At 44.6% G+C, this 20,902-nt stretch overlaps 1 protein-coding gene and 1 long non-coding RNA gene across 3 annotated transcripts; one reads left to right on the top strand and one right to left on the bottom strand.

The window, feature by feature from the left end:
- Window positions 1-1,801: 1,801 nt before the first annotated feature.
- LOC135397132 (uncharacterized) lies at window positions 1,802-7,485 on the bottom strand. The gene is made up of 3 exons (XR_010423598.1): window positions 7,435-7,485; window positions 7,305-7,371; window positions 1,802-1,871 (listed from the first exon to the last, which is right to left on the bottom strand). It is a non-coding gene; the product is annotated as an uncharacterized LOC135397132 (long non-coding RNA).
- A 6,513-nt stretch (window positions 7,486-13,998) lies between these two features.
- Window positions 13,999-19,682, top strand: LOC135377497 (probable Bax inhibitor 1). 2 transcript variants are annotated; one of them, XM_064609942.1, is made up of 9 exons: window positions 13,999-14,127; window positions 15,203-15,311; window positions 15,372-15,492; window positions 15,582-15,728; window positions 17,380-17,459; window positions 17,536-17,636; window positions 17,704-17,773; window positions 17,938-17,958; window positions 18,508-19,682. In XM_064609942.1, the coding sequence occupies exons 1-9, from the start codon at window positions 14,075-14,077 to the stop codon at window positions 18,535-18,537; spliced, it is 732 nt and encodes a 243-aa protein (XP_064466012.1). In that variant the 5' UTR covers window positions 13,999-14,074; the 3' UTR covers window positions 18,538-19,682. The 2 variants fall into 2 exon arrangements, with proteins under 2 accessions (XP_064466012.1, XP_064466013.1); XM_064609943.1 differs by lacking the exon at window positions 17,938-17,958 and having other exon boundaries at window positions 14,000-14,127.
- Window positions 19,683-20,902: the final 1,220 nt, after the last annotated feature.

Here is a 20,902-nt window from a genome sequence, read left to right on the forward strand (position 1 = left end):
TCTTTGGGAACTCAAGAAGAGAGGTGCAGCGTTGTCAGCACTTGTAAACTTTATAGTGAGCTGTGATATCGAAACAGTACTGCATGTGTTGCAGCATGTACCGCAGTAAAGCATGTGTCGTCGAGTTCCTTCTTTCATTTTTAGTTGTCGCGATTCCGTCCACTTCTAGGGGTTGCAGATATGCATCTGCATATGCAGTTAGGGGAGAGGGAGGGGTGATGCTTTTCACTTTTTTTTTCTTTTTCCTTTTTGTGGGGTTCACTCATTCATGGATTTCTTTCCGGGAGTAGCAGAATTCGTCGGGTGACGAATTGAATTTCTCTCTTTGCTTTTCGTTTTCTTTTATTTAACACTATTGGCTGAGAAGATGGGCAACACTTCGATGGTCAAGGTCACATAGAGAGTAGAGCACGTAGGCGACGTGTGACTTTGGGCGGGGAGCATTTTCATCAACTTCCTGATCGATAAGGAATTATTTTCACAGCAAGAGGGACCCAACACGCAGAATGATAAGGAGGTTCAACACGACTTGCCCTCTCCTTACCGATCTCCGTAACGCCCCACGTCGGCAAATTCGCATTCCATTCGCAGCTGGAAACAAGATTGCAGTACGATTAGTTCTAAATGTTGCGCTCCTTATCAGGTGCGATAAGAAAATTCCTGTTCCTTTCAAGTGTTCACTCTGGCTTGAGATAAAAATAAAACTCTGCAATTATGACACCACTTCATGGAACATTTGTTCCCACTGCATCTTGTTGGACGAGTGCCAGGTGTTTCACAAATGCGAGGAACAGATTACTACATTAAGTTCCTGCTTCTTTGCAAGAACAAACACAAACCCTGATTATAACAAACGCAATAACCGCCCATGCGGAGCAGTCGCGAGACATGTCGAACGAGTCCATTCAGCGTAATATAAAGAGATGAAGACTTGGTGGGAAATTTGCAGCCGACTAAGAATGTCAATTAACTCGGATGAATATTTACACACTATTAGTGATACACAAAGTTATATAGTCAACGTTTCTGTGGTGACGGAAATATACAACAAAAAACTCATTTGAATGTTGTACCTTTTCCATCCAAAAGTTAATTGACGCAGACGAACAGACAACCTTCAAATGTTTCTTGTTCTGCGTATGCAAACATGCGGTCAAAACGCACGCGTCAACAATATCGTACAATTCGGTTGCATTAATACGACTGTGCCGCGCTCTGATCTTCCGCTGTGCCCAAATACATTCTTCGCAACTCATCAGTCGGGTCAGCAACCTAACTGAAGTTCCTGACTATGTCCAATGACCAGCTTGTGCGTAAAACGTGAGGACAAACCGGTGAGGTCATGTAACAAAAAATAAACACAGCTTCCGCTCCCAGACTGACTTCCTCGGTTCGGCTGACTATATAGTATTTCAAAGACCCGCCAACACTGCTCTGCTTGGTGGGTCATGCGAAGCCAGGACATGTAGACGTCATTTCGTCATGTGATTCCAGACTGGAGCGCGCAATATCCCTTTGACACATTGTTCTTTGGTGTTTTTCTGCTTAGCCCTCTACAACACAGGAGGAATCGCACTGGCGAACGGATGATTGGCGATATTGAGCTTCCATATGTGTATATTGTTTTGTCTGGCATTGCAGGGGAATCGAAGAACGGCAGTTTCACCGGTTTACCAGTTCATCGCGAGTTTCGTGGAATAATGTTTTCCTTGCAGCACAGCAAGTACCACCCGAGCTTTCATTTGTTTTAATTTCTGGGTCTCCGGTTTCGAAGGTCTAAATAGATGTCCTCTTACCAGGAATTTCCAAGTACAAGGACTTCCAGACGTCCAGGGCGATTTGTCTAGCGTCCTTGGGTTCGTCGCCATGCTCTGCAAATGAAATATGTACATTGATGTTACAGCGGGGGTTACGTAATCTATCGATCGAGGTATTCGAATAACAGTGTGTAAACAACGTAGATTCCCATCATTTTGTACCGAGCGTAGGTGATTCGCGTGCGGGAATGAGGGGTTCCGGAAAAACGGTTCCGGAAAAACGGTCCCGGAAAGAATGGCCCGGTAAGAAATGGTCCCAGTTGGCATGGGAAGAAAAAATGGTCCCGTGCGCGCCGATCGTGCCTCTAGGCTGTATGTGTGAAACGAAAAAAAAAAAAAAAAAAGGAAAACCGAAAAATTCGTTGGTCCCTTCTTACGGTCCCCTTATGGTTTAGTTAGTCTGGTTTTCGAGCAGATGTCGATAGCTTAGCGAGATATGAAAAAAAAAAAAAAAGACAAAAGAAAAAGAAAAAGCGCGTTTGATTGAAGTTCCGGTTTTCGTATAAGAAAGGACTGGTGGGCCAACAGCTGGTATAAATCAGCAATGTATGCCATTTCCTGTCTGGGTCACCCTCTATTATTCGCCAAGGTCTAAAGGTATTTTTTATTTTTATTTATTGATTGCTTTATTACCACAAAGTGGTGGTGTCAGGGACAAAAGTTTTGGTTTGGGTTTGTTTGGCTACGGTTTAGTTTGGGTTTGGGTTTGGGTTACTAAACACCTGTGCTGCTTATTTCATCACAGGTCTTGCTATCCCAAAACGAAGAACAAGATAGAAATTGATGTTCTCAGGCTAGGGTACGGAAGAAAGGACAACATAGAAGCGTCAAGTGCCTAAGAACAAGGAACGAAAACACCGTCTTTTTCAACGAGTGTGTCAAAACGAGGAAATCTTGATGCACTTATTTGTTCACGTGTAATGGACATAGTACGTATTCCAACTCTAAACTAGTTCCGTCCCTGCTTTATGAGAACTTTATGAGACTACAGTATATGCATTGTCACACCATTAGTCCCTTTTGTTTGTTTGTCCTATTTTTCGTAGCTGACCTTTTTTCTTTCTTTTTGTTTACCAACAAACGCGTTTTGGAGTAGCCAGTTCTGACTGGGTCGGGACTAACCTCTCTATATTTTTCTTTCTTTTCCAATCCAATCCAATCCCTTTCGGGGCCGGCACTACAGCCCTGCTCCGGTTCTTAAAAGACCCGGGCCTTGCGTCTGCCCTCTGACTGGACATTCTTGGGACTTCCTTTCGTGCCTGTACTGCACTGCGCTGCGTGCCTGTTTTTCTTTCATTTTTCCTTTCCTTTCTTTCCGTTTGCTTATTCTCAGTTTCTTCCTTTTTCTTTCTTTTATTTTTCAGTTTCTTTTCGGAATAGCAAGCTGGCAATAGCCTGGCTGACATTAACATACGCCCCTTTTTTTGCATTTTTTTTTGTGCGTTCATTTTTGAGTTTCTTTGTTTGAGTGTTGTTTTTGATTTTGATTTTGTTGTGGAATAGCAAGCCAGCACCAGCCTTGCCGATATTTCTCCTTTTCTCTTTTCTTTCTATTAAATATATAACCCCCTTTTTTTCGCGACCAACTGCACGGAAGTTTACGCGAAGTTTACAGACTATTTGCAGTAGTGATGAGTAAATTTCATGGTCAGGGGACTAAAATGGGGAGTAATTACAATCTATGAGACTATAGAAGCTGTAATTGCTATGCAATTATTCATTTGTTAGCAGAGTGCGCAAGAGAGCAGGCTCCAACGGGGCGCGGTTCAAAAGCTCACCGGGGGCGGACACCCAGCCAGCCGAAGCCAATACACATGAATCGTACAAGTTGCACGAGAATTACAATTCCGCCTTTGTCAGGTCAAGCTTTTTCGGACATCACTCCACGGCACGACTCAGAGCCAATCGCGCCATGCAGTGGCAGCAGCGACGACCTCATTTCGCAAACACACACACACACTTTCCCCTTCGGATGACTTGACGAGTGACCGCAATACAGTATTTCAAAAGCTTCCATTTTGTATGTCGATCATAAATGAATGATGCATCAGCCAAACAAGGCGCCACAAATGCGGATATGTTGCAATGAACCGCGGTATCCGCACTGGTGTCAGAACACGTTCGATCCTGTGAATGTCAAACGCTTCTGATTTTGTGGGTGTTCCGCGAAGCAACGAGAAAGATACATAACGAAAAGTAAACGTGTCACGTCCAATATTTCGCGTAAAGCGCAAAGGCTGAAAGAGAGGAAAGAAAGGTCACAAGGTGGAACCTCGAATCCATACCTCTCTGACTGCGGGTCATGTGTGCTACCATGCAGTTACACTGCGCCGGCATCGCTCATGATGACACAGACACACATTCACTCCGGTCCATATTTTCTTCCATGCACGCTCACATTCACACGCAGACGAACAATTGAATGTGTCAGCGTGTCTTCATGAACGAGGCATCGGTATGTTGACGAGATCACGATGTCAGCGTAGCGTAATTTGTAGCACACATGACACGCAATCAGAGAGGTATATTGGTTCTGATGATTCTTGTCAACTGCTCTCTTTCAGTTCTAAATCCGTCTGAACAGCGCTTCTCGACAGAAAATTGTCTCAGACAGCTGCAGTTGTTTCGGGAGGGATGTTTCGGAAGTCTCCGATGAGGCATTTGCCAACTAGGAAGTACGATGGTACCTGGACCCCTCCTGGAACTTACCCAGCTGACACTCAAGATGAACGTTTCCAGGGATATCCTAAGAATAGCGTGTTTCATGCGAGTGATCATGAAAATCCTGTAAAAGTTTCCCTTACAGCGTCACAACACAGAGTTCCCGATACCATGCCCGACCTCTGTATATGAAAGTGTGTGTGTGTGGGGGGGGGGGGGGGGGGGGTACCCTCCGTCAGATTGAAAACGCCTATGGTCTATGGGGTGAGGGCCAAGCGCCGAAACCTTCCAAATATTAAAGGGACGGATGTCTGCCGCGAGCGAGGGTTGAAGGTGAGTCCGGGAAAACTACGTTGTGTCTACCTGATGGGTCTATTGGCGTGATGTCAGCGCAGCCTTGCAGGGCTGACCCTTATCCTGTATCGTATACGTAAAGAATTTCTACTATTTCAATTATGTTTTTATTTCATGTTAGCGCCGCGAAGCAACTGTGGCTATGAGCGGCGTACAGATGTGGACAGAGGGAGAGAGGACAGCAGGAAGGAGATGGGGGACAGGGGAGTTAGTATGCGTCCTGGGCCGACTTCAGGGGGAACTGTGCCGACATTCGTCTCGAAAGTCTTCGGAAAACACAGGAAAAAAAAAACATCAGACAGCACAGCCGGCGGTAGGATTCGAACCCACCACCTCCCAGTCTTCAGCACAACCTTGGCTGTCGACCATGCCGCTGGTTCTCTGAATTATTAATCTCGTTTTTATGCTGACTCTTGGTTCTATAAATAAACCATTTTATGTCTCTAATCCGATTTTTTTCCCCATTTCAGGTAAGAAGAAACAAATATGAACAAGTATGAAATAGCCTCCAAAAACCCTGATTTCTCCTTGATGATCAACTTGAAATGCCACGTCGAGTCGTTATATCCTATAATTTCTAAACATATCTCAAAACTCACAAACGAATGGACTTGTAGATATCTGTAAGGACAGAACACGAGAGTTCTTTTTTTTTATCTCGGAGTTACGGAAACAAATAAATACAGCTATTACAACATAAACCCTTGTCACACGGGCACATTTACGGCCTTTTATCTCAACTGTTTTTATTAGATAGGGCAACAAGTTCGATGCCGCAGAGAGCGCGAAACAGTGCTGCGTGAATGTTTTCTATTTCAATTGTGGAATTTCCAAAAGGCCTTGAGATAAGAGGTCCTGAATGTGCCCGTGTGTCAGGGGAACGCAGGGCAGATACATGCGTTTCATCTACGTGTTATGCCGATAAATTTGACCTACACGTGTCGAAGCTACACTCGCGCTGTCACGCACGCATTTCAGAACACAGGTGACGTGAACAACAGAACGCCGCCCTATGTCAGTCGTTGACCAGCCTATGGCAATGTCAGTTTTCCTCACTTTCTATATTGGATCGCAAATACAAGATAAATGATCAAAGGCATCAAAGGGTATGTGGTATACGCAACCCTCCATCGAAATGCCGCTATAGACCCTGGCCAAAAACTTGCAGATTATCAGGCTTCCGATGACACGATATGCCGGTAGACGTGAGGAGGAATCCTTATCATGGGGAGCCGGCAAGGATGGAAAGCATTTCACACATCCTCCGGGAAGTAACTTGTCTCTTTTTGGACGGCCAATTTTGCACAGCGGCTGAATTTATACCTGTGGCATTGGATATTACTTGGAGTAATGACCAATTCTGACAATTACACAGGCACATATCTCCAGGCCCCTTCTACAAAGTTACCCCTTATGCAGCAAGCAGTAAATAAAACGAAGGAAACAGCGACAACCTTGTCTCCACACTTCGTTACAACCAAGTGGACCAGCGGCATGGCCGAATGGATCAAGGCATCCGCTTCCTCCAAGGTCGTGCTAAAGACTGGGAGCCGGTCGGTTGGAATCCTACTAACCGGCCGTGCTGTCGGAGGTTTTCCGGGAGTCTTTCCAGATGAATGTAGGCCCAGTTCCCTCTGAAGTCGGCCCAGGACGCATACTAACCCCCAGGTACCCAGTAGGGGATCCAAGGGAGGGGGGCGGTTGAACGATCGCCCCCCCCCCAAAAAAAAATTGACAGTTTATACATTGGATTTCCCTTTCTCCTTCCCCCACTACGCGCTCCAACAAAGAACCCCCCCCCCCCGACCGAGGGTTTGGATCCGCCCCTGCATGTACCTCCCTCCTTCCTGCTGTCCTCTTTCCATCTGTTCACGCCTGTACGCCCTCACAGCCACAGTTTTTATTTATTTCTCTTTTCTTTTTAGTCCTTTCTTTTTGTTTTGCGGAATAGCAAGCCGAAATACTGTTTCGCTGACCTTTCTTCCTTTTTTTTCTTTGTTCTAATAAATCCCCCCCCCCCCCCACACACACACACAGTTGCTTCGCGGCGCTAAAAAACGCATTGGTGTAGCCGCAATCATATACCAGTGCGGTGTCTTTCGTGTTCATTGACACAAAAGCTTATCTCTTTTCTCTGGTATTCAGAGGCTTCTGATTGCCAACCACGTAGCAATTGGCGCATATTCAGAAATGCTGTATCAACTGTGACTCTCCTCAAGCTCAAAGAAACGATAGCGTCCATATAGAACCTCCTCAGATGTGTTTGCGTGAGTTTCAGTTTCAATGCCGCTGCGTCAGTTTCCTTGCACTCGACTTCGGCTTCCCTTGGCGTGGTACGGCGCACGGCCGCAAGACCCGTCAAAGGGAAAGGAGTGCCAAAAGTAGCAGTAGCAGCCGCAGTTCATTGTGTACGAGCTGATCACGTGAACATCAGCTTCTCCGCGACTGTTCAACACGTGATGCACAACCTACCTTCCTGTAGGGGTCGTATACCAAACAAGATTTGGGTTCTGCATGCGTCTACACACACATCAGGTTTCTGTTGACGGAAAAATAAATGAAACGGCGCTGTTCAAAGGGGTAGCTCTCGAACACTAATTACCGAAGTGAATGTTTGACCAGCTGAACGTCTACGTTGCGTGGGCTGTCCATCCACTGGCTTTTCTCGCGCAAGCCGCTGAACTCATTATTGCGCCCTACTGATGCACGTACCGCTCCCTATGTGAGATCACGAGAACTCAGTTGATAGTGCCGTCATCTGCCGAGGAAATGTAGAACTAGCGCCCTCGCCCTCGCTCGGGAGCATGATCGGGAGCAATCTGTCTGTCGGACGGCTGCTTCGTCAATATGGGTAGTTCTATGTCAACGTTTTCCACACACCACCTTTTTGCCGCTGTGTCAGGTGTGATGGGCATGGGCGTACCGGGCGGGGAGCAAGAGAGGGGTTTTCTCCTTCCACAGCAATACGAAAGCTAACTCTCAATGTGTAGAATGATAGAAACTCAAATGTAATATATACTTCTGTTTTCTTTTCTGAGCAGTCTGTTCGACCAGAAGTATAATGCAATTATCTGACTCTTTATTTTTATTATTATTATTATTATTATTAGCACCGCGAAGCCACTGTGGCTATGAGCCCAATGAGCGGCATACAGACGTGGACTGATGGAGAGAGGACAGCAGGAAGGAGTGAGGGGACAGGGGGGTGCGTCCTGGACCGACTTCGGGGGAACTGTGCCTACATTCGTCTGGAAAGTCTGCCGGAAAACCCAGGGAAAACCCCCGACAGCACAGCCGGTGGTAGGATTAACTGACATTACAAAAACAATAATGTATACCTTGCTGCACTGAGTTGCTGCTTCAATGTGCCTTTTCCGAGGCAAAGATAGGATGTAGGAAACACAAGTGTAGATTAGATTAGAGACGGTGGAAACATATACAAGAATTTTAAAAAAACAGGTACAACAACAACAACTTTATTTTGGCTTTGGAGAGTGGGGAGGTTCATCGCCACAGGCGATACTCTACCCTAGAGTCACTAAATAGCTACTGACTCTACTCTACCCCATTGCTGGTGGGAATGTGGGGAATAAAATAACGAGCCCCGTCACAATAACGGTCGAAGTCCGATGGTGCCCAGAAATGTCAGAAGAGCACGGCGCACGGCCGCAAGACCCCACGTTCTTCTTCATTGCTCCCACTACCAACCTTCCCGAACCACACTCTCCGAGTCTCTTCGTCAGCTGGACTCTCGCCTCTTCTCCCTATCGAAATTGCTTGGTCCCTGGCCTAATCCAGCCCAGCAACGCTCTGCGCTAAACAAAACAGGTAAATAACAGCAACTCTTTCAATTCTTTGCACCTTTTTCTACCACTCGTTCTTCTTGAGGTCTTCTGGTAGGGGAAACTTAAACAGAGCAAGTTCATTACGGTGTGTCAAAAAGAGCACTCTCCACGTGCAGTAGGGAAGGAGAGATTGGGTTAAACCACGTTAAACGTTAGGTTTCCCCTCTCCTCTCCCCCGTTACGCGCTTCGAGAAAGAAACTGTGATTAGAGCACCGTATTTTCTCATTATTAGTGATACTGTTTTATTGAGCTGCTGCGTAAGTGGACAGATTCTTAGTAGGCCTGTAAGCGTTTTTTTTTTTTCTGTCATTTTGTTTGGGCATCGTCCACTGCATCCCCCCCCCCCCCGCAAAAAAGAAAACAAAGAAAGAAAAGTTAGGGTATGGATCCGGCCCTGTCTCATTGCACTGTTCGAATCCATCAAACACTCTACAACACTTATCGGTGAAAGTATTTACCCTGGCAGCAGTGATATAAGATGGGATTTCGCGGTGTTGCAGTGTACCTACTATCGTTCCGTGCAGTCAGTTCCTGCTCTCTGTTTGCTCGAGATGACTGAACATAAGCGTAAGAGAGCCGACGGTACGGAGGTGTGTTTATTGTCCACGTATCGTGGCCAAGACGAAAGCAGCTCAGCTTTTGCTGTTTTTTTCTTCTTTATTCTTTTCACACTAGATTCATTCAAATACCAGTTATCTCATACTAATATGGAGTTGCTGAAGAGTTACCTTCTAGGTATACCTGAGGAAACAACCAATATAGGGCTAACAAAATCCTGGAATTAACCAGTTTTGTAGACAGGCATAACCCCCACAACAGAAAACTATGAATTACATTTAACACTGCTCTTTGGGCTTGTTGGTGTATGTATATCCATTACGTAGTAGAGCGCCAAAAAAGAAACGAACTCAGGGAACACGACACAAACGACACGACACAAACGACACGACACAAACGAAGCCCCGAAACGCGTTCCCTGTATTAGTTTCCTTTTTCGCGCTCTATACTGCGGTATGAATTGCATGTATAATGTTCAGGGAGATTTCTGCCACCTTGTAATGAGAATACAACAGTAACAAAATTTAAAATGGCAAGGAAGCAGGTCATAACAAACATCCATAATTGCATCCCTGAGATATATAAAGGATGACCTGTTGCATGGTCTCAGTTCTCAAAACTCGGGGTTATAATAATATAAGTGCACTTCTCTCACTTCACACTCACTGTCCGGTTAACCAGTGCAGGTGTAACCAACAAAGTAATTTGCCAACGTAGAACATAAAAGTATAGGATGCGAGCAAGCTGGTAGACAGAACACGAAGTACACAGGACAAGACTCATAACTACAGCGTGCGGATTTTCATGCAAATGCACGTTTTTTTCTCGATATGGTTTCGTATCTGGGAGACGAAGAAAAAACAAACGCTTTCGGAACGAATTAGAAGGGTTCTATGGCGCATATAAATACACGTTATGCACGTTGTGGCTAGATTTCGCATGAAAATGCATGCATAGAGGGCATATTTTGCTATGCTTTCAGATGGCTGAATGAGAGAGCCTCCCCCCCCCCTTTTTTTTTTTTTTTAAGGCTTTGGGTTTTCCTTCACGAAAATTTCGGCCAGAATTTCAGTGAGGTGGGGTCTTCGACACTCACCCTGGCGAAATACACTATGCGAAGTACAGTCAAACTCCTTTACAACGAAACTTAGGGGACAGCAAAAAAAATTCGCAGTAAAGGTATTTTCGGTAAAAAGGATGTCATTTATTGGACCTATAGGCTCCAGCGGGACCGCAAAAAAAATTTGCTGTAGTGGTATTTTCGTTAAAAAGGTGTTCGCTATAAAGGAGTTTGACTGTACCACGATTCAGCATCAAAGCAGTGCCATATGTAGGCACACGACACCCACCAATATTCCGAGATTTTTTTCTTACATAGCTCAAGCGTCGCGCACTCGTCTGGAGTGGGAATGCGTTTGGTGCGCATGTACTTCGCATTCGTCACGTTCTTGACATTCTCATTTTAACTTGGGGCGTGTTGCTGGCATAGCCTGGAGTCTGGAGATTACATCATCGTGACGCCGCTCAATGCACGAGCACGGACGGCGTTACGATGCTGCGATCTTGAGACGAGGCCAGCAACGCGCCCCTGCACTGTGGGGATTCGGATCTCCCTGGGAGGCAAACATTTTTCAAACGGACGTCCCTCATATCTCCGAGTGGCCACAGCCGTCGTTTGTCCTCAGAGGAAGTTGCACGGAGTTGCACGGACGTTGCACGGGCTTACTTGCGTACGTGATCAGAGCCCTGTATTTTCTCATTATTAGTGATACTGTTTTATTGAGCTGCTGCGTAAGTGGACAGATTCTTAATAGGCCTGTAAGCGTTTTTTTGTTTCTGTCATTTTGTTTGGGCATCGTCCACTGCATCTTTCTTTCTCTGTTGCTCCTCTTTGTTTGTTTCTCGTATTTCCGTTACGGACAATGAGCACGAAGTTTTAAAACGCAAAAATAAAGACGTACATACAGGGTGTCCCAGAAAACGTGTCGTTGAATTATAATAAAAAAAACTACACCACCTAGAGTCATGCGGTCAATGGCATTTGTTCTTACTGGGTTTTTGCCACCTCCTCATGTGAATGTCGTGTAACGTAAGATTAATTATGTAAATTTTTGCGAGCTTAAGTCGGAAATTTGCCTAGTAAAGGTCACTTTTTTACCCCACCAATGTGAAGAGCGTGTCTAATTTAGTCAAATTAATGATAATTGACAGGGATATTCAGGAGCTATTCCATCGGAAAATAATAGCCGAACATCATGCTCTACGGAGGTCGCACAGAATAGCGCACGATGAATTTTTCAGCGCAATCTTTGTCAGTCCGACGAAGAAGGTTGGAAACATGCAGGAAGGAAACACAGGAGCGGCGGTTTCGAACAGATTTCCGTGGGACCCCTCTGGCGGTCGCCCCTGTCAAAACCGCCATTACTTCCTGTCCACCACGTGATCCTCTCTAAAGTTTCGGTTTAGCAACGCTTTGTAGCTCGCGCTGCTTTCCGTGCTTTTCCAAAGTCATTTACTCTTAAAATGTGAGCACCATTGCGGAAATAACATTTTGTTAACGTGTTCTTACCGCGGTTGCGGCTGTCGTTCAACAGAAAGCAGCTCTGTCACGGGAATAACGTTTCATTCGTAAGTACGTACTTGATCGGTTTGTTTCGTATCCCTGTCTGTGAGAGAGTCATCTTGAATCGTTCGTTTGCAAGCTAGCGCTGTGCTACAGCTGCAGATTCATCTGATTTCCTTCTATGTTGTATAAGTTTGATTTCTGGCATGCTTTACCACTTCAGCAACAAACACAAAACGTGGCCACGTCGCCACACAAACGTCACTGCCACGAATGATGTTTCTGGTACGGCCTGCTTGTCCTGCAGACCGTGACCGGTCTTGTAGTAGAAGGGTAAACCAAGAGTAAACCTCCGAACACACACAAATAAAACTGGACGCGCGGCGCTCATCACGTACAAGGCAGATACCTGAGCGTCTGAGCTGCAATCACGACTCCCGTCGTCTGCTTAGGGAGCTGGCCTGCGCATGCTCTTGGGGTCAGGTGAGCGGTCACATGGTAGACAGGAGCATCCCAGAGTGCAATGCGAGGCTGGCACGCCTGTCCCCATGGCAAAAACTTGGAAGGGCCGCTCCTGTGTTTCCTTCCTCCATGGTTGGAAACCCAGCCCTCCCTGACATCGCAGAAAGAGATAAAACAGGCACACGGCTTATCACGTCCGACTTTCGCTGGGATAATGCTTTTCCTATTCCAATTTTAGGAATTCTTACTTTTTCTACTATCACTCTGTTGGCTGGCTTCGGAACCTCCTTTCGTCGCACTGAGAGCGATTGCGCTCAAAAAGTCATCGCGCGCTATGGTCCGGTGCTCCGAAAAGCATGATATTCGGCTATTTTTTCCGATGGGGTAGTAAATATCACTGTGAATTATCATGAATTTGAGTGAATTCGGCACGCTCTTCATATTGGTGGGGTAAAAAAGTGATCTTTACTTGGCAAATTTCCGAGTTCAGTTCGCAAATATTTACATAATTAAACATGGAGTACATGCCATTCACATTAGGAGTTGGCAAAAACCTAATAAGAACAAATGCTGTTGACCGCATGATTCTAGGCGGCGTAGTTTTTTTATTATAATTCAATGACACGTTTTCTGGGACACCCTGTATTATACAGGGTGTTTCAAAAAACGTGTCATTCGGACTTTATAAAAAAAAGGGGGGGCGACGGAAAAATACGGGTTAAACGGCACTTGTGTGGCAACTGAATTTGCCATCTTGCAAAAATATTTTCATTTGATTTTAATTAACATAAATTGAATTTCTTTAATAGAACTTTAAAATTTCCCAAATCAACCTAACGTTTTTTTTTTTTTTTTTTTTTTTTTTTTTTACAGAATTAGAGAGCCCGTAGCGAACTTAGTCAGATCCACCAAGAAACCCGCTCGATATTGCAAATGGAACTGCCCAAAAAAATTCCCGAAATTGAGGCTTCAAAGTTTCGGGTATTCAACGGCGCACCAAAACAGTCGCAAAGATGCGCAGAGAGCAGCACATGCTCCTTCCCCAACAACCCAACAGCTTTCCCTTATGTTGTCCCTTATTCTGTGTTCCAGCCTGATAACATTAATTACCATCGTGCACAACTGTCGTGTCTATCTGTCCGTGCTTCTCGGTTTTTGCACCTTCCCAATCATATGCACCAGTTAGACTGCACACTCTCCTTATTATCTCAAGGAGAGATTGTTTTTCGTACATGACATACCATGTGATCAATTCTGTAACTTCTATGTACTGAAAAAGCACTGCCCCAGAAACGTGGATAGTGCAACTTGAACAAGATGTTGCGAGCAAATTTTCCGCCTATAACCCTATGGCTGGGATGACGTATCACGGTACGCGTCATGAACTACACTCTTTCCAGTTGTCCGTGACCATTTTTCTTGACGTTGTCTATTTCCTCGTGTTTCATCATTCAGCACTTAAAGCCTAAAAGGGCCCCGTCATCACCGTTCCTTTTACTACCTGAAACTGTAATTTCACGAACGGTTGAGGCACAGTCTTGTGCACGATTATACAAGTGACACACACGACGACAACACGTCGTGTACTCAATTTCGGGCAAACTGAAGAAAAACGACACTAAATACCTAAATACTAAGATGAAGTAAACCAAATGCATGACCGAATGGAACGAAATACGCAGTAAGAGGAGAGGAAGATGAGAGAGGGAGCGCTCGACTAGCGCTGCTAGCGCCACCGGACAGCACTCCTGGTAATCACGAGGATCCGTGACGTGTTGTTGAGATATCAGAAACGTCGAAGTCGAAAGACATAATGGATGCGGCTTTCAATCTCGATTCGTTCGTTGATTCCCTGAAAAAACGCCTGTAAGTTTTCTCAACGTTTCATAGCATGATTGAATGTATGTGTGCGCCGTCATGCCGCCTGGAATGAGAACGCGTCCTTGCTCGGGGAGAACGTTTTCGCGTCAGGGCGTTGGTTTTTATCAGTGGAGCTGGCCTCCATTTTACAAGCAGTGATCTGTTGCGTAGCACATAATTTTCTAACTCTAGGACATGATGTAGTTATTTTAGCTTTCGGTTGCAAGGTCACCGTTCAGCGCGTCGAATGTTCCTCAGATGTAAAGCACCCTGACCTAAGTGCTTTTGCGGTCCGGATCGCTCGGGTTGTTCTTGCCCTCAGGACACGTGTATTATACACTTCATCTGGAAGGCGAATCGGTCACATTATACCGCCATGTGCATGTTGGGATATAGGGGAAGTGGGAAATAACGGGCGCTGTATCTAAATATGTCGTTCGATTTTTCCTGTAGCGACGCATTGAAGGCCATTTGCCATTTCGCCGTGGTTCCAGAGTTGTTCTTTGTGACATCATATAGTCTGGTCGAATCCGTTTCGAAAAAGCCACACGTGGCCTATATATTTCATCGCTCTTGCTATACCAAGTTTTCTTCCGTCTTCGTTGAGTAATTATACAGGTACACTGTGAAGTCTTGGTCGTGTAATCTAATATTTGCTTTGTCTCTGTCCTTGTGCACCATTGTGTGAAGATCTACACTGCCGTTCAAACTACGCAGTATGATAACGTGAATAGCGGAGGCTCCTTGAGACCCATTATACCAAGGTTTAGAGCCAGTATAGACTGTATCAAGGACTATGCCCTTCCTGTCCTCACTGGTCGTAGCAGTGCCTTGTTTGTTGTACACGAATACAAAATGGAGGTATAACACGGAGGAAGTTTTTGTAACGAGATGTGTATTGCATCTCTTTTCACTGAGGTTGTGTTCTAGTGGTTTGTACTTTACAAGCTCAGTCTCTCGCTGTCTGACCCTATTAGCAACAGAGTCACTTGCTACGGGCCAATTATGGCACCATGCTTCATAAATAGCTCTTTGCATTGGTGCTTGAGTCTGTACCTGTAACCTCATTTTCTATTGGCAGGGAACCACCAGTGCGTGACCACCTGAAAAATGTGTACAGTGCGCTGGCCATCTCCACGCTAGCTGCGGCCGTTGGAGGATACATGCATCTATTCACAGACCTGCTCCAGGTATGTACCTTGTGTACGTGGGTGAGACGAAACTGGGTTTACATGCGGTTTCTCCTTTAGGGCAGCTTTCTGACAACCCTTCTGTCCCTTGGACTTCTGATTGCCCTGTTCACAGTGCAAGACAACGGGAAAAACCAGCACATCCGCCTGGGCATTCTTGTGGGATTTGCTTTCACAACAGGCAAGCGATAACTGCCGTTACTTGTATTCGATACAGTGAATGACAGCTTTGAGATTATCGTAACATGATAATGTATTTTGTTGTCCCAGGTCTTGGCATGGGACCACTGCTTGATATAGTTGTCTCGGTGGACCCATCCATTGTCCTGACCGCTTTCTTGGGCACCTGCATTATTTTCACTTGCTTTACCCTGAGTGCTCTGTATGCTGATCATGGTCGCTGGATCTACTTGGGTGGTAAGTATTCCCCATGGTGTTTTGTTCTGCACCAAGTCACTGGCCCGGTACAGTACAGCAGCAGCAAGTCAACATTTACATTTCAGTACTCGGAAACAGAAAAAAGAATGCGAGTATGTACATAAAATAAGCAAGTATGTACACATACACAACTATACAAGATACATAACCATGTGCATACTGTGCACATTTAGAACCCTGTAAAAAATGCCTCGTAACACAGCCCTTTGGTGTCCTTAATATGTCACAATGAATTGTATTAAGTATATGTGGTAATGCATATTGGAGCCTTTGTTCGCCATAATTTGTCCTGCATGCAGGAGTTGACCATACCTGTTCATGACGATGTGGATAACTGTGTGCAATACGTGATAAATTTGCGATCTTGAGGAAAGCCATGTTATTGTCGATAGTTTTTTTTTTTTTTTTTGTAAGTTAAGGACAGTTTGCATTTGTACATCCGATGGATAGGAATGATGGTATGTTCTTCAAATACAGCCCTGTAGTGGTATGGGTATACGGTAAATCCTCTAAAAGATGAAGGAACTTCTTCTGGGCGGTAAAGATGTCATTAAGTGTAGTCACAGCTGCTGTGCCCCAGGCAAGAAAACAGTAATGCATGTGCAAAAGTATTAATGAGCAGTAGGGTGTGTAGAGGATTTTCTTTGGAAGATAGCACCTGTTTCTATATGTAACACCTGGTGCCGTTGATATTTTTGAACTCTCGAAGTCCGCATGCATGCCAAGTTCATTGATGCTGAGAGGTAAACACCTGATATTCGGCAATGGATATTTCAATACGTACTCGTTTCGGGATAAAAAAAAAAAAAATAGAATGGCTTTCAGTGAGGATTTCTCCCATTTCTCACTTTTGCCCAAAAGCCCCTACTTAAAGAGTTAATTAATGAATTTTAGGTAGTTAGTCATACAGTAGTTGTAACATCACATGTAGCAGGTGGCCGCTCTGATGAAGGAATACGCCAGTGCCGTGTCCCGTAAACTTTTGTCGCAAGCTGTACTTGCTCAGGCCCAGTCAGATCTGGAGTGAACACAGTTGTTGAAAACATCCCTGTGCTCTGCATAACTATGTCTTGCAGTATTTTTGTAAGCACAGTGAGAGCTTTTACTTCCAGTACACAACAAGGTTTGACACGTTTTTGCTACCTGGCATGCCCCTACTGGGAGAAAGCTTACGAAGTGCAGTGTGCTGCACATGCTTGCCACTAAATGTAATGCATGTCTTGTTTTGTAGTCTGGCTTGGAGAATCCCCGCATTGTGTATGGAAGCATATTGATATGTGATGGCGAATCAGCAGAGTGAATGCAGCCTGTGTGTCTGTTTTTGCAGATGCTTAACAAATTCATGCATCGAGGAAACTTCCAAATAATGTCTGGGAAATTAACTGTCACGATTTATATAGACTGAGAAAAGCAATGTTTGTAAAACGGTCGGAGGAAGTGGGAGATTGTCAGAGGTCATATCATTGGGCTTTCACTGTAAGCGCAGATACAGCACGGAATTATACTTTGTGACACAACTGAACAAGTTTATGCAGGTGCCATTGAATCAGGGTTGACTCTCCTCAATTATAATCCGAACTGTACCACTATGTGTCATGTACAGTACGTTCCAAATGTCCACATTTTACAGGAACGCTGATGTCCATGCTGACCACAATGTCTCTTCTGGCTCTGGCAAACATTTTCCTTGGCTCTCTCCTGCTTTTCGAGGCATGTCATAAAAACTACAATTATTTGACCCACTGCCTTTGGTGGATTTACCATATCTTGTATTTGGCTTCTGCAGCTGCACCTGTACCTTGGAATTTTCTTGATGTGCTGCTTTGTATTGTACGATACCCAGCTTATCATTGAGAAACGGAAACACGGGGACAAGGACTACATTAGGTATAAAATTCAGTTCATTTTGTGGTGTGCGAGAAATGTTTGAAACTTTTTTTTTCATTTGCTGTAGGCACTCCATTGACTTGTTCATTGACTTTGTTGCCATCTTCAGACGTCTGCTCATTATCCTGACCCAGAAGGTAAGGACAAAGGTTGCCATAGTATTAGCCAACTTTTTTCTGGTTACCTCTTAAGTTATATGCTGCTAGAAACGATAAAGTTTGTAGTTTTTGATTCACAAGTGATGTACATTACCAGTCTCGCTCATTCTCTCAAAGAAGTCTGTGATTTATCTTGTATGCAGTCGCAGAGGAATGAAGCTAAGGTAAGGAGGGAAACGATAGCGTTTCAACGACTTTGTTTTCACAAAATCTCTGTGTTGTTTCTCGTATTTATTTGTGAGATCTGTAGAATGCGCCCGAGTACCTTGTCCTCTGATACGTGCCATGTGCATTATCTATGAAAAGTTCACGGATCTCTGGGTGACACCCACAGAAATGTCAGTATGAACAGCAGAAACCTGATCACCGGGTGAGGGATGCTTAAAAATGAACGGTGTGACAAAGCTTTAACAGGAATTGAGTGGACATGTCCTGTTCATGCCCTGTTGCACTGTTCATCTCGAGTTATATAATATATAGTGAAAGGTGAATAATGTGCTTTGTGTGTAAGGCCTGGCATCTAAGCCATCAAAGGAACTTTGGGACTGTACATCTAAGTAGTTTGAGAAGATGCACTGGTGCAATGAATCTGGGTGGGGGTGATGATGTTTGTGCTTATCTAGCTGATGATCTTTTGCCACTTCGTTGGTTTTACCAGCTGCTGTCTGGTTATGTCATGCGTTAATAATGACATTTTTCTTCAAAATTTCCAGGAGAGCGGAAAACGTGAGAAGCGCAACTGAAGCAGCCAGGCTACTCCACACTGGGGTCTCAAGCCTGCTGTCTGTCTTGTGGTTTTGTTTTTGAAATTTGCTTCCTGGCATTCTGAATTGAGACATTAAGCTCTGTGCATAATTTGAGGCAACGAAGTGTTTTGTGCTGCAAAATTCTTTCTTTAGGGATTAAAGTTTCTGCCATCAGAAGGTACATGTCGGCAGTATTCTGTTCTCCAGGTGTCCGTGTTCACTAGTAAACTGTGCTTGGTTGTTTTCGCTATGGTACTGAATTTTCCCTCCGTGCTGAGTACGGTTGGTGGTTCTCTTTGAGCGCATGTGCACAACACTTGCAGTAATGTCGCTTGCCGAGCATTGCAGCCTCTATTTAATATGATGTTTCTCACGTTTGTGTATGTGTTAAGGTTAATGAGTTGTACAACTGACTGCATTCATAACGTTTGCACTGTTTGCCGCATACTGGGACAATCACTGGGTTTTTATAGGTAGTCATAGTTTTATGGGTGTATAATGTGTGATTCAATAAAGAGTGCACAAACGTAACACAGAGGCCTCCTGACAGTAAATAACGCAGAATATAGTGTGCTGAGTGTGGAGAGTTAGGCAGGCTGGTCTGAGTTCATAATCACAGCGGGGCAAACAAACTTCAGTTTGAACGTTTTTGTTTGTTGCTTGTGATTATGAAGAACATAGCTACTACATGATCAAACAAATATCTGGTGTTTATCAGCATTTTTGGACACATACAAGGGGAAAAAAAACATTTGGGGAGATAGAAAAAATTTGATTTGCAAACAGTTATCTCAACCACTTGTATGGCAGTGTTAACACCTGGGAGCTAAGGGAATACCTTTACTGGTGTCATTCATGAGGATGTCCCATTCCAGTTTTGTGGATAAAACACTGGAAACATTTAAGTAATATGACAAAGGAATACATAGTTGTGGAAACTTTGGACAGCATTAGAGTTTGTAATGTTTAGTGGTGATTGTTGCGTACATGTACCATGAACAAAAAGGTTTCTGTAGTTCGATAGGCACAGGTTTTATAATGGGTGTCTGAACTTCCCTCTGCTCAAGGAAACCATCACCTTGCACATCTGCAAGTTCTGGAGTCACATTTTTCGAATGTCAAATAAACTATATTCTTGGTGATTGAAGTCTGTTCCTTTTGTAAAGTTTGTTCTGAATCCCAGTTCCGTGGAAGTTTCGAACGACACCGCAAAGCAACTGGAAGGTGGGAAATGCGTTGTACATCCACATTGAGCTAGTCTAAACATATACATTCTCGTTCGAAATGGAAAATCGCAGTTCAGGGTTGCGCGTCGCTTGACGAGCATGCACATGAACGAAACTTTGTATTTGGGGAGCAAAAATATTGTTTACTCGACGAAGAATTTCAAACTTTTTCTTTGTGCGCCGTCAGTCTGAAGCGAAAGCTGTTAACGGCCAATTAAAATGTGTGTTCTTTCGGAAAAGTGTGCACGTTTCTCTCGTTCCCATTGGGTACGTGCGAGTTTATGACAGCAAGAGAACAAAAGAAGCATTTATCTAACGACTAGATACCTGCTGTACCGTTAAATGTAGACAGTGAAGACATAAAAATATTAACGTTCACACCTGCGCTTAGCACATGACGCCACGTGCTGGAAACTTCGGCCTTCGAAATCTGAGGAGTTTTCCTGTAGGACTGCAGATTTCGGTTCCAGATGATCGACTTATGCGATGACGAAAATGAGACTTCGTTTTCGTTTGTGAGATTTCCCGCAGGATTCCCTCTTTAAACGTTCCAAAGTGCAAGAATATCTTTCCCTTACTCCCAGTCCCAACGACGAGAGAATAAGAAGTTAAAACATGGTTGAATTACGTGGCTCATCAATTTTTAAATAGAATCAAAATGCCTAATGTATAATTTCCGTAGATATGCTCCACAAACCAGAGATCTGCGAAATCTGGGGAAGTATTACGGCGTGGAGATCATGACATTCCTTGAGAATGAAGGAAGACAACGACGAACAAGAAGTTGTCCGACGACTTGTCCTGTTGCTTCTTGTTCGTCGTTGTCTTCCCTCAATCTCAAGGAATGTCATAATGTCCAGATTATCATCACCTCGCTTGTATACTAGTTTTATGTTCAATATTACAGCGTGCTTGGGGAAAACGCGCAGAGGTACGTTAGCAACGCTGCGCCGGCTGGGCTGCTCTATGGCTGGGCTGCGCCAGCCCCCCACAGCTCTCGCAAAATCTGTATCAAAATGCGTGTTACTGCGCACGAAGCAATCCGTGCCTCTCCATTGGTCGGACGCCACAAGCGTGTCCGGATTGGTTGCCAGAATTTGAAAGCGGCACTTCGCGCTTCCTCGCCTGCGTGCTGC

Source organism: Ornithodoros turicata, chromosome 1 (genome assembly GCF_037126465.1).
Source record: "Ornithodoros turicata isolate Travis chromosome 1, ASM3712646v1, whole genome shotgun sequence".
NCBI classification, from domain to species: domain Eukaryota; kingdom Metazoa; phylum Arthropoda; class Arachnida; order Ixodida; family Argasidae; genus Ornithodoros; species Ornithodoros turicata.